Source organism: Brachypodium distachyon, chromosome 2 (assembly GCF_000005505.3).
Source record: "Brachypodium distachyon strain Bd21 chromosome 2, Brachypodium_distachyon_v3.0, whole genome shotgun sequence".
Taxonomy (NCBI): Eukaryota; Viridiplantae; Streptophyta; class Magnoliopsida; order Poales; family Poaceae; genus Brachypodium; species Brachypodium distachyon.
This window is the reverse complement of record NC_016132.3, coordinates 58702567-58715701: the sequence shown is the minus strand read 5'-3', so window position 1 is coordinate 58715701 and position 13135 is coordinate 58702567. Positions and strand designations below refer to the sequence as shown.

The 13135-nt window shown below is 44.4% G+C and overlaps 2 protein-coding genes and 1 long non-coding RNA gene across 5 annotated transcripts; 2 read left to right on the top strand and 1 right to left on the bottom strand.

The window, feature by feature from the left end:
• Positions 1-1980: 1980 nt before the first annotated feature.
• Positions 1981-5312, bottom strand: LOC100838273. Its single transcript, XR_002963234.1, has 7 exons — positions 4192-5312; positions 3955-4101; positions 3695-3871; positions 2765-3612; positions 2542-2655; positions 2333-2427; positions 1981-2220 (listed from the first exon to the last, which is right to left on the bottom strand). It is a non-coding gene; the product is annotated as an uncharacterized LOC100838273 (long non-coding RNA).
• A 512-nt stretch (positions 5313-5824) lies between these two features.
• Positions 5825-6951, top strand: LOC100837363 (thioredoxin-like protein YLS8). Its single transcript, XM_010234569.3, has one exon. The coding sequence runs from the start codon at positions 6409-6411 to the stop codon at positions 6835-6837; it is 429 nt and encodes a 142-aa protein (XP_010232871.1). The 5' UTR covers positions 5825-6408; the 3' UTR covers positions 6838-6951.
• A 3059-nt stretch (positions 6952-10010) lies between these two features.
• On the top strand, positions 10011-11257 carry LOC100839297. 3 transcript variants are annotated; one of them, XM_024458350.1, is made up of 2 exons: positions 10011-10195; positions 10673-11257. In XM_024458350.1, exon 2 carries the CDS (start codon positions 10683-10685, stop codon positions 10983-10985), a length of 303 nt encoding a protein of 100 aa, XP_024314118.1. In that variant the 5' UTR covers positions 10011-10195; positions 10673-10682; the 3' UTR covers positions 10986-11257. The 3 variants fall into 3 exon arrangements, with proteins under 3 accessions (XP_024314118.1, XP_024314120.1, XP_024314119.1); XM_024458352.1 differs by lacking the exon at positions 10011-10195 and adding an exon at positions 10248-10266; XM_024458351.1 differs by lacking the exon at positions 10011-10195 and adding an exon at positions 10294-10512.
• The last annotated feature ends 1878 nt before the right edge of the window (positions 11258-13135 follow it).

The following is a 13135-nucleotide window of genomic DNA, read 5'->3' as shown; positions in this document are numbered from 1 at the left end:
AGCTGCTGAAAGCTTAATGCATGCGCTTTTTTTGATCTTTGGCGTGCAGCTGAAAGACTGTATATCGTTGGAATATAACATGCTCCTTGTGTTTTAAGTGCAAAACTATGCACAAACTAGCTAATTAATCGCCCATTTCCATTCGAAATTATACAAGGTGTATATGGACTTTTTTTTCATGCATATAGGTATATGTGCATATAAGTACTCTACACATTCTTGAAAGCACGCGTTGGGTCGGTGTGCATGTGTTGCATTACATACAGTTATCGACGGAGAGATAAAAAAAATTAATCCACGTCTGGAGAAAGAAAGAAAAAATATCGAGTTCAAGTTAATGAAGATGCTAATTTCCTAGTACTAACATGTTTTAATCAGAACAAAACAATGCACTATATATTGGCTAAGAAAACAGATTGAGCATGAATCTAATTGCAGTGGCAGATCGATAATTAAGCTGATGCATTAATTCATGCAGCAGCAGTAAAAAAAATTTGTCTTGTAGCTGCAGTACGCAGTATATAGTGTCTCTCCGTAGTGCATGCGCGCCTTCTACGCGGGATTAGACGTGCGTAAATACGTATAACGTACTCACGTACCAAGCTACGTACGTAGAGTACCTAGCTATACATATACTGTAGATGCTAGCTCTACTACGTGCGCTGCTCAACATATCGATCGTGACCATACATACATAGTTAATCTCACCTCTAGCTAGCTAGTGTACTGTATATACGTACGTATAAGTACCAGCTAGATGCCTACTGTATATGTAGGTCTCGGGTCAAGTCGGGATAGAATTAATTTCTGTACAACGTTGTACGCTATTCAATTCCGTCATGCATATTCATCAATTCAGGCATGTGCATGCGCCAGCCGCAGCCAGATGGATCAATTCTACACATGTTTGAATTGTTTTTCATTCGAAAAAGACATGTGTATACCTACATTATAATTAACTAGTGGAAATGCCCGTGCGTTGCCACGGCCCACGCACATTGTCGTCACGACCACTTTGAAAGGTAATCACGTGCATTATGCCGCTGAATTTTGATGATGGTCGAGCAGGGCACGGTAGCCATTGTTGTTTAAAGCGTCAATCAAATGATTTGATTTGAAATTGTATATTTGAAACGCTTATAATTGAAATAAAATTATTTTAGTTAGAAATTGATCGACATATTAGCCATTTGATTTTCATCCAATTGTAGTAAGTGAGAGATGAGAGAATAGGGATGGCCCTCAAATCTTAATTCAACGGTTCTAAAACGTCGACTGATATTTAAAACTAATTTCTTAAAAAACAGACGACTTAGAAATAGCGACATCCATAAATTAATTAATTTATAATGTTACATCTACATCTGTAGAGTCTTTCTAAAGTACTCCCTCCGATCCTATATTGTTGTCGAAATATTACATGTATCTAAACTTTTTTAAGAATAGATACATTCATATTTAAGCAAATTTGAGTCAGGATCAGGGTGAGTAAGAGGGAGTAACATGCATTAGTCACAAATAGCATCACATTACACACTTGAATTTTCTGATATTCCCAGTGCCTCTTCGTTCTTCTCCGTACTCCGGTTGCTCCTCTGCCCCAGCCCAAGTCCGCCTAGGGCCTGGCCAGTGCTGCCCCATCGCTCCTGGCCGGAGCCGGCCCTCCTGCCCCTGCCCGCCGCCGCCGCCCGCTACCCCATTGTCAGCGCCGCCTCCGCGCGTCCCCATACTCCCCCAGGTTCCATCCGCGCCACCTGCAGCCTGCGCTGTTACCCTGTGCCGCCTGGCGCCGCCGTGCCCGCAGCGAATGGTGCTCTGCCGCGGCGTCGCCGCGGTGGCTGCTGCTTCACGGCCGCGCGTGCCGCGCCGCAGGCTGCCCTGTGCCCGCTGCTTTGCTCTTCCCCAATTTCTATATCCAGGTATTTTTCTTTCTTTCTTCAAATCTTTAGTTTGCAATTTGTCAATTTGGGGATAGGAAAATTGAAGTAGTGAAGTATTCAAGTATGTCTGCCTGAACATATGATGATTGTACTTTCCTTGATGCAACAGATCCACCGCAAAAGATTATTAGGAAGAAGAAAGGGCAAAAGAGAATAGATTGCAGGAATCATGAGATTCAGGGCGACCGTCCGGCTGAGACGTCAAATGCTCTGAACTGTCGGACGAGACAGAAAACAGGCCCCTCTGATGGTATTGACTGGGAAGACTGTTATCGAGCTCCTGTTATTACATGGTGCAAATGAGGCAGAGATTGAACAAGGCCAATACAGAAGATTATTGGAGTTGCATATGAGGCAGAGATTGAACAAGGCGCGCATAAAAAACATTATACCTCTGCATGCGAAGCATCAAACCGTGCCGCAAGGATGTACATGTACTGTGTCATCAGCGATACCACATCGCTTCAGCCTTCAGGGACTCTGTTATCTGAAACCCAAAATCACATAAACTGTCACCGCAAACAATGCCGTCATGTAATGCAAGACCAAGAACAAGCTAGAGTAATTCCCCAAAAAATAACAGCTAGAGGGAGTAACCCACATGCCTGGAGCCGGAGTAGTTGTAGACAAGCTCCGAGTGCAGGGTCCTCGTGGCCAGCGCCTCCCTCGACTTGGCGAGAACCGGGAACACATCCGGCACCTGATAGATATACACCTGCTAATTTGAAAACACAGAAGCATAAAAAATGTATGATCTTGCACGCGGTACAGTACAGAACCTCAATGGCTTTATCCATCGGCGTTTCTAGCATAGAAGTGCACACCTCCAAAGAAGAGATGCATTGGCTCAGCAGGGAACGAACATCTTCTAACTCCAGTGCCCGCCAACGTTCCTTCGCCTAGCTGATTGCTGGATACTACAGATCAAAAGGCAGAATCAAGAAGCCCAATATGTATCCATTCTAAAAGTGTTTGCATCCATGACCATAAACCAGAAGGCATGTCCAGGAAAGAAACAGGGAAGGCTCCTGGAAAATTCTGATTACAGAAGGCATAAATATACATATAAACTAACACTACCAGTCAGGTCAGGGTCTTTACAAGAACTCAGTTGACTCAGTTCTCGCTTGAAACATCTTCAGTCAAACAATTATCCAGCAAATTTTCTTGTATCTGCTTGAATGACATGTAACCAACCTAAATATATGTGCAGAAAAGGAGACCTAGGACAGTCGTCAGATGCACAACAGTAAAACAAAACTGCCTACCTAATCATTAGACATCACTGAGGTTAAATCATAAATATAGAAAATGGAAATGAGAATGCTTAGACAAAAATTGCGGAGCAGAGAGAAATATGCAACTTTCTTTTGTTCCTAGCAGTACTCATTAGGATTCTCGTGTCATGCCATGCCAGTAAGGTAAGTGTGCAGCGACAGGAAGAAGGTCCTTGCAGCTGTAAAATCATTAGGGGTAAAATAACACACGCAAGTGGAAAGATCAAGTTATAACATTTCTTTCCAGAAAATAGTTATACGCAACTAACCGTATTAGTGAGGTCAACTCGGTTGTGCTCCCAACATAATGAGTCGAGTACTTGTATCTCAGACTTCTCAACATTGACACAAGCTAAATACCAATGCGTGTGCGTGATGTTTATTGGAAGATGAATCTACAATCGATATAATGAGTTAATTTTAGAGATGTAATAATAAGTAAATAATAGAACTTACAATCATTGCTATGGATGTTACCATGTCATGCTTGAGATAGTCTCTGACAATCTTTGTCATAAAGGTTGTTTCATGTATTCCAATTTCACCATCCCGTTTCAACAGTCCGGTTAAAAAGGTATTTTCAAAATATACTTTATGATCATTCTTATTTTGCTCATGCACTTCCTTTATACAATATATATACGCGCTGATTACCTAAAAACATTTGAAATTATTGATTGTTAATGAATATTAAAATAATCATAAACATTTTTCTTGTTAGTAATAAAGGTACTTACATCATCATTTAGCCATTTGGCACTATCTAGCAGGCAAATCAAATCACTGTTTGACATATACTTGATCTATCTTCACCAATATTTCTTCTTCTGAAGAGTCTTCGATTACTAAATGAGCACACAGATCCAGTTCGGTCAATGCGTAATCTACAAAAAGACGTATGCAACAGATTTCTGTTATATCCTGATTTAGATATAATGAAAAGCTTAAGTACAGAAGATGAGTGAAATTTTTACCTTGCGGGAGATAGTCATATGTCCCGTCATTTGTATGTTGAGGTACGTCTGGTTGCTTATCATCATCTGCTGAAATGGTTTGCTTGTCATCATCCTCTGAAGTTTTTTCTTCATTAATTAAATCAGAAACCGGCGATAACGTCGACTTGGTTTCAGAACATTCAGAGGACACCTAGTTTCAAGAAGAAAAAATGGTAGAATAACGTCCATCCAACAAAAACAGATATGCGATTTAATAACTAAATTTCGTTAAAGATAGAACGTAAGATTGCATGTTTCCATTAAGAGGTGTCATAGGAATATCATGCAACACATCCAAAGGATTCAGATAAATCACGAGATAGCGTCATGTATTTTGCTCCACGATGTTTCAGTAAACCGCTAATGCATGCTGGTAACATGTTTTACTTGCGAGACATCTATTCCCAATCAAGGGAGACTTCGCAGGGGAGTTCATGTCCACGGTTTCAGAATGAAAGAATGCTTCCACAAATTCTGAAAAATGATTCAATTTTGTCCCTGCTATCAAGAATCAGATTGGAGATATATTCTGGCCGAGGCAAACAAGGTTGTAGGGTAATTTACTTCAACATAGTTTCTGTGTGCACATTAGGTACCTAATGCATTGGCAGCTGATATATCTACCCAAAGTGTGACCGAGCATAAATCTGCCAAAGGTGTGAAAGAGAATGGGCATGGGAACAAAGGACATTTTGGGCATCAGGATTTTGGACTATTTAACAGTAAGTTCTATATAAGCGACAAATAACGCCCAGCAAGTAAATATTGGTTGCATTATATATGCTCATGTTGCATGACTGAATAGTTTTCAAGTATGTATCTGCATGTTCAATTTGCAGAAAATAGACTGTACAAATTGCTTAGTGACACTACAATCATGGCAGATGAAAAATAACTTCAATATCACTGACAAGTGGCATCAGGACCCACAGACCAGTTATTTTCCAATTTATACATCTTAGTAATGGTGCTGAGATATTCTTCCCTCTCTGATAATATCTTTCAAGGTGTTCTCGATAATATCTCTCATTAGAAAGATCGCATGTTATCACTTATCTACAAGATCTATTGATTCTTTTCCACAACAATCAGCAAATATAGAAGAAGAATACTCAGATATACCAATTCAGGTAATTCTCTTTGCCGGGTCCTTCCTATCCTAGCAGCTTCTTCAGGACTCCTTGCCTGCGTCGACTTGGTTTCAGAACATTCAGAAACCAGGGATGATGCTGAGATGGAAGGTGATGGCAGTAAATCATCCAAAACACCTGACCCAGAACATTTTGTTTTTTTTAAAGGTCGGTTATCAAAATCCTCAAAAGTGGCTGTTTCAACATTGTGATCCATGTTCTGCAAGCACAAGAAAAAAAAATAGCTTGAAGCAAACAACAAATAAATTAGCTATATTAATTAACAACATACATTGGCACTTAAAGGTCTTATGCCTGTGTGTTGGTTAATTTCCACCAGCAACGGGAATTAACAGCAGGTTTTTTATCTTCTTTACGCCATAGAACAATTCCAACATGATAAACTCTAAACCCAACTATAGCAGAAGCTCGATCTAGATTCCCGAAAGAAATTTTAGCAGAGGTGGGGAGTAAATCTACCACTTGGCGCGGGCCTTGAGCTTGAGCGCGGAGGGTTGCGGCGCGGTGCAGGGTCCCTCGGTGGCGATCTTGTAGAGGCCGTAGAGCCTGAGCTGGGCCTCCTCGGGGACGCGGGTGCCGGCGGCGGCGTAGGCGGCGCTGAAGAGAAGGCTGCAATGCTTCGGGCGCGGCAATGTCGATCTGGCGAGTCGGGAAGCGAGACGGCCGCCTCGTGCGGAGCTTTGTAGAACGGGGCGAAGGAGTTCATGTCGGCACCCCATTGCTCTAGCAGATTTCGCCTCGGAGAAGAGTTCGTCTGCGGGTGGGAGGAAGAGGCGGATCGGGGAGGATTAGGGGGGCGAGGTGCAGAGGGAGATCTCAGTCGGGGGCGGCGTGCGAGGGGAGTGGATAGGGGTCGGGCTAGGAAGTCTGTCCTTCTACGAGTCGGTTTGCGTGATGTTCGGCTACTCGTGCAGATATACGCACGGGACGTGTAGCTAGAACTTGAACCGTGAGATACTTGAGAAAAGAAGAGCACTTGGCTACGAGTTTCCCAACTAGATCGTGCTAGATCGATCTGTGGATATCACGAATCAGGCAGGAGAAGATGTCGTACCTGCTGCCGCACCTGCACTCCGGATGGGCGGTGGACCAGGCCATCATGGCCGAGAACGAGCGCCTCGTCATGATCCGCTTCGGCCACGATTGGGACGAGACCTGCATGCAGATGGACGAAGTGCTGGCAGGGGTGGCTGACAAAATAAACAACTTCGCGGTAACCTACCTCGTTGACATCACTGAGGTTCCCGACTTCAACACCCTGTACGAGCTCTATGACCCATCGACGGTGATGTTCTTCTTCCGCAACAAGCACATCATGATTGATCTCGGGACGGGAAACAACAACAAGATCAACTGGGCGATGAAAGACAAGCATGAGTTTCTTGACATTGTAGAGACCGTCTACCGAGGAGCTCGTAAGGGTCGTGGTCTGGCGATTGCTCCCAAGGATCACTCCACCAAATATCGTTACTAAGGCGTGTTTCAATTCTCTCTGCCTCTTTATGTGTAATTTCGATTACTACTCTCGCCCATCCATCGCCACCGATCCCAATTTAATATATTGTAAATAGATTTAGTTTTCGGATATGTTTACACTGAAGGAATATGTTTTCTTTAAATTTCTGTACAACAATTATCTGGCTCTTTCTATACAACAATATCTCGACGAGTCTTCCACTCTTATCTTGTACGTCGCCATCTCCGCTGCCGCCAAGCACACAAAAGCCCCATAACAAAATACTTCTTTCGTCCCATATTAAGTGACGAAATATCACATGTATCTAGACGCTCTCTGGGTACAGATACATTCATATTTGGGCAAATTTGAGTCACTTAATATGGGATGGGGTACTGCCTGTTTTTCGGAAAAAAAAAACTTAATATGGGACGGAGGGAGTACTCTAATTAGAAGTAGCAGTACTTGCTAGACGTTAATTTTTAGTTCACTATTCCCCTGATCTTTTTTTTTAGCGAACCCTGATCGGATATGTTAAGTGTCTTGACCTCTTTTTTTCTTTTCAAAAAACTCGGTCCACTCTTTTGAGCTTTGGCCATGTAAAGTCCAGTTTGTCCGGCCCATGCTAGCTCGTATGCATGCGATCGAATAATCTGAAGGCCCGTCCAACCAATCTAATCTAGAGCAATGCAACCCAGGACTCCCTAAGCTCGGCCCAGGTCGCCCCGTGAGAAAGACTACGGCACGGCAGAGACACTCCAGCATCCAACTTCCATGGGCCGCACGGCCCACGAGTCCAGAGAGCGCTCAGCCTCCGAGTACGGGAAGCCCAGAGCGAAATATTTTCAAGGAAACCATGCTTGCCTGAAAAAAAAACATGCGACGTCATTCCCCATCATCTTCATCCTCCCAACTACTCCTACTACATTTTCATTCGCATGTGAAGACTCGAGCAAAACAAAGGATTACGTTTACACACACCGACACGTTCATCGGTACATACATACAATTAATTAATTAAACAGTCCAAGTGATGAAGTGAAGGAAGACAATTACATGAAACCCATGAAGAATTTCTTGGAAAAGATGAGTGATGGAGATGTACATATATAGTCGTAGATAGGAAGCATGCACGTGTAAGCCTGCTCTACATGTCTCCTCGATCCATCCTCCTTTTTTTTCTTCCTTTCCTTCTCCCTGCAAATGCACTGCTTATCCTTCCCCCACACAAACACTTCTTTTTTCCTAATCCAAGCAAAAAATACATTATCACACAGATCGATCGATCGATTCCTCCGGGCAATAATGTAGACAACCCTCTCCTTTTTTAGTGCCTGAATTCATTCCCTTAATAATGTTGAGGATGTGACACATACCATGACTAAATAAACACATCCTCCTTTCTCAAATTAAATATTTGTCTTTCTTTCCAAGATTTCAATGTAATTAACTTGCAATTCCCCTCTACAGAAGAAAAAAATTGCAGACCTTTTTTTAACTTGGTCACCCTTTCTAGTGTTCCTGCATTTTAGCATCTTTTAGAAGTGTACAAGCTATCAGAATTTGAAAGTCTTGGTGTGTCATCGATGGGTCAATTAATGAGCACACCTGAGAATTTTGTTCTTCTTTATTTTTTTTTCAAGCTACTGGAGAAACTCTGGTCAGGTCAGGTCAGGTCAGGTCGCTTTTAGCGGCTAGATTTGAAAGAAGAGAAAAAGAAAGGGGTCGCTTTTGAGCACAGGAAAAGTCGGTTGGCTATCTTGGCTATGGTCTCCGACAGGTTAAGATTAATTTATGAGGTGATATGTTTAGCTATACTATCTGGCACCATTAGAACGTAAACCTGCCGTCGGGCGTACGGCCATGCAAGTTTCGAGGGATTAACTAAGGAATTAAAGAGAGGCAGAGGTATCGTTTGTAGCTCATGTGCATGCTCAAACCTCTCTTTTTTTTGGCCGTTGATAACCGTGTACTACATTGTTGAAAAGTGGGAAATGATTCAAAATAATAAGTTATTTTGTCGTTGATTTCTGGCCTTTTTAGAGCCTCCTCTTTCCCGGCAAGCCCAAAAAAAGAAAATATTGTACGCCTTATATCTTTGAAACGGAATGCTCGAACCCTTTCTTTTGTCATCGTCTCGTGTCTTTTGGTCTTGACGCATGGCGGTTGATTCGGATTTCAACTGCCTTGAGCAGCAGTGGTTGGCAAACATGGTTTGGACGACAAAACGTCTCTCTTCGGCACCGATGGCGACTCGACACGGTTGGTCGAGTGCAGGCATGGGACAGAGGCGAGTTGTTTCATTATTGACGGAACTCGGATCTCTTGCTGGGACACACTCTCAGCGCTCGGCCTTTTCTCAGTGAGACACATTTTTCCTCTTTTGGAGACGCGACACGTCACCATTTGTGAACGAGTCTATAAGGAAATCTCCTACATCCGAGTCAACTCTCTCGCTACCCCCTGCTAGAGACATCGTCTTGTATCCCCTTCCCTGTGTCGGCCGGTGAAGCAATAGATCGATGGCAATGCATGAATGTCCGAACGGGCAGCCTCAAATATGTTTGGGAGGCAATTCTTGATGGACTTTTACATCGAAAATCAGAGATGCCTTGTCACCGTCGTCAAGATTGGTGCGGTCCTTCCGGGGTTCTATGTAGGAATAAAAATGTCTTGATGTGGTGAAGTCAAAGTGACTTCTTGCGAGCAGAATGAATCTATAGCAACAATCACATTTGTGAATATTGATTGTGTATGGCTCCGTGTGACGAGTGGGCTTGTGTTGCAGTGGTTTCTAGAGAAACAGAGTCGCATGCAGGAGGAATGACAACTGTCACATTGTCAAACGGTGTAAAAGAGGCCGGGGTAAAAGTAAAAAAGCAAAGAAAATAAGGAAGTTTTAATTACTACTTACCGACACTCCACCCTAAAAACTGAAAGGCACCAACGGGGAAGACGACGTGAGCAGTAGCAGCAGCAGTAACAAGCAGCTAGCATGTGCAACGGCTAATTAACACAAGCCATTGCATTTTTGCATAGACAGCTGGTACGTACGTAGTACTTGGCCAGGAGGTGATTTGACACACAAAGACACTAGCTAGCTAGGCACTTTGCGTCAATCATGTGATGATGGCTCAGAGATTAACAGTAAAACTCTCATCTCATCTCATCTCATCTCATCTCATCTGTGGAAGACAGTCGACCGTGAGTAGTAGGTACCGGACTAAGCCCCGGACTACCGGTACTATTTTTTGTTCTTTCCCCCCTGAGCCCTGTGAGCCCTGACTCACTCTGCTAGCTGCCTGCGATGCGAGTACTATACTCCTGCTGCCGCTTGCTTGGTTTCAATCGAATCGACCCGCACTGCCTAGCCTAGGTACCAACAGAATTTTCAGTCTATCTTTCTCCTCTTCCTGCAGGTTACATTTTCTTCTCCGTCGTCGACAGGTAGTAGCTTGTATTCTTTTCATGGCGTAGCGTACTGCGTAGCAGAGTGAGTGGGTGACTGGAGTGAGTGGCAGCTCAGCTCAGCGTCAGCTGGACTGGAGTGTGAGCGTGAGTGAGTGTGTGTTGTCTTCCATCGAAGGAGGGGGGGATTGGATTTGTTTTGTTTCGGAGCGAGGCGAGGAAGGAGACAGGGAGGCCCCAGCGGCGATGATGCTCTCTGCTCTTGCTCTTCCTTCTCACTCCCCAGTGACTCCCACTCTCTCACTCTCACTCACTGCTCTTCTTCTTCCTCCTCCATTTCTTCTTGCTCTGCTCCTCTGCTCACTCACTCACTCAGCTGTCCAATCCATCCACACTAGCTGGATTAACTGATAGCTTCTCTTCTCCTTGTTGATCGAGGGATCAGAAGAGGATCGATGGAAGGGGACGACAAGTGGAAGCTGAGCAAGAAGGGGCGGAGCAGATCGGGGAGGAACTACTTCTCCTCCGACGCCGGCGGAACCAGCGGAACCGGAGGGCTGAGCCGGAGCTTCTCTGCCAGCGTCGCCGGCACCAGGGACCCTGGCGGCGCATCGAGCTCGAAGAAGGAGCAGCAGGAGCAGGAGCAGCAGGGGCGGCGGCTGTCGAAGAAGTGCGTGGAGGCGGTGAAGGAGCACCGGGCGCGCTTCTACATCGTCCGCCGCTGCGTCTCCATGCTCGTCTGCTGGCGCGACTACTGAGCTTGAGCTTAACTAGCCACATTGATTCATTCTTCTTCGTCTCATTCAAAACTTCTTTCTTTTCTTCTTTACTTTCCTTTGTGCTACTCCATTATTGTACTGTTGTAGAGAGCTGCCTGCATTTCCTCCCTCTCCTCCTCTTTTTTCTTGGCCTGGCCAAAGCCGAGCCGAGCTAAGCTCTCTCTCTATATATATAATCTTAGCCTCTTCTTCTTGTTCCTCTCGCTGGATTCCTTCCTGATTGGACCATTTTGGTTGTCGAATTCCGCTGTGATTTGGGCATGATGAGCAGAACATTGAGGTAAGCTAGCTAGCCGATCTACTAAGCTACAGTGTGTGTGCACTGGTACCATCACAGTCCAAATTAATCACCAGATCAGTGACTGACTGCCTGTCTCACACCAGGCTCTGTTTCTTTTCCTTTCTTCCCCTACCATCTCATTCACAGGATCTTGGATTCCGAGCTTGGTTGCCGCAATGGAGCCTCCAATTTGACGGAGATCGATCGATCGAACCAGACAGACAGGCCGTTGCTGGCAGAGAACTCCTTCATTGCAGCTTTCAGTTAAATTGCTGCTACTACGGAGTAGTATTAGTTCCTTTGTTCAATTCTTCGCCACTAATAGCGAATGGATCCGGCCGTCGTCGTCGGTCAAATAACAATGAGCACCAGATGTATGTATAATGGATCGGTCAAATAACGATCTTCAATCTGAGTCTCTTGGACCGGCGATGGCGATTGAGCCTAGCTAGTACATTTGGAGTGGGGTTGTTGTTTGTTGTTGTTGTGAAATTGGCCATGGTCCATGGTCCCCTCGACAAGCAAGCAATCTCCAAACCACTTTGCATTTGGATTGGCTGCACTCATCCATCCATCCATGACTCTGATAATGGATGGATGATGATTCAGTCCTCGTGGCTAGATAGATTAGCTGACCAGATTGGAGTGAGAATCTGGTCGTCCTGGACCAAGAACCCGGAGCCGTCGCCGTCGCCGTCCGTCGGCGATCGCATTGCCGGCCGCTCCGGATCTGCATGCGCGCGTGCGGTCCAGCTCTATATATCTCTATAATCCAGACTCGATTTCTGCTCGTGCGCTATTCATGCGATTCATCTTCATCTTTCCATTGAAACACAGCAGTAATAAAGCCAGCAGTAACTTGTTCTCTGCTGCTCCAACAAGAGTTTAATTAGGCGGGTTAAAAGTTAATTTTAGGACCTCGGTTAAGTTCTTTTTACCCGATTTAGGTTGATTATTATTACTTTTGCCGAATTACTTACCGCGCGGGGCACGTGCGAGATTCCCGTTGGCTCCTGTTAATCGTACGTGCTGTAAATAAAAACTGCGAGTAACCATGCAAATATGTACTGCCGGTCGGTTAAGTTGGCTATATTGTTACTTTTAATTATGTAGACGGATGTTACTGTATGGATGGGTCCACATGCAGTGAGCGATTGTACGAAAAGACTGTAGCGTGTAGGCACAGAGATACACCACCATACCATTGCAGTGAGCGATTGGCTATATTGTTACCACAAGCGGATGTTACTGCTTGCCTTGTACGAAAAGACTGTGCTGTAAAAAAAAAGGATCGAATTGGAGGCCCCGGATTGCTCCACCACGGGAACAAGGGAAAAAAAAAAGGAGCAGGAGAACTAACTACCTGTCCGCAGCTCCGTGGCCCAATCCATCCAACCATGCCATGCACAGCCAAGTCCACCTGTGGCTGACAATCCGAGGCTGTTCTTTAGTTTATGGAGCCTCCACGTATCCATAGGTTGAAGATCTAACTAATGTAACATAAGTTTTATATCACAAAAAACCTCATAAACTGAAAAAGAAGGATGCGTGAAGGCCTCATAAACTGAAAAGGAGAAAGTACTTATTAAAGACTCAACAAAGCGTACAGTAGAAGAAGATAAGGCCGGATTTGATTTGATTCGAGTGATCAAATACAACATTCAAGATGATGCCGTCCTCAAATTGCATGCAGGCGCAGAGATAGAAAATTCATCCAATCCAACTTGTCTTTGGAAAGCTACAAAATTCGCTCTAGACATGAGCTCGAAAGACGATACGAGTATTCCGGTACGTGCGGACTAAAATGCCACCTACAAATGTGTGTTCGAACTGGGGTTAATTATCTAAC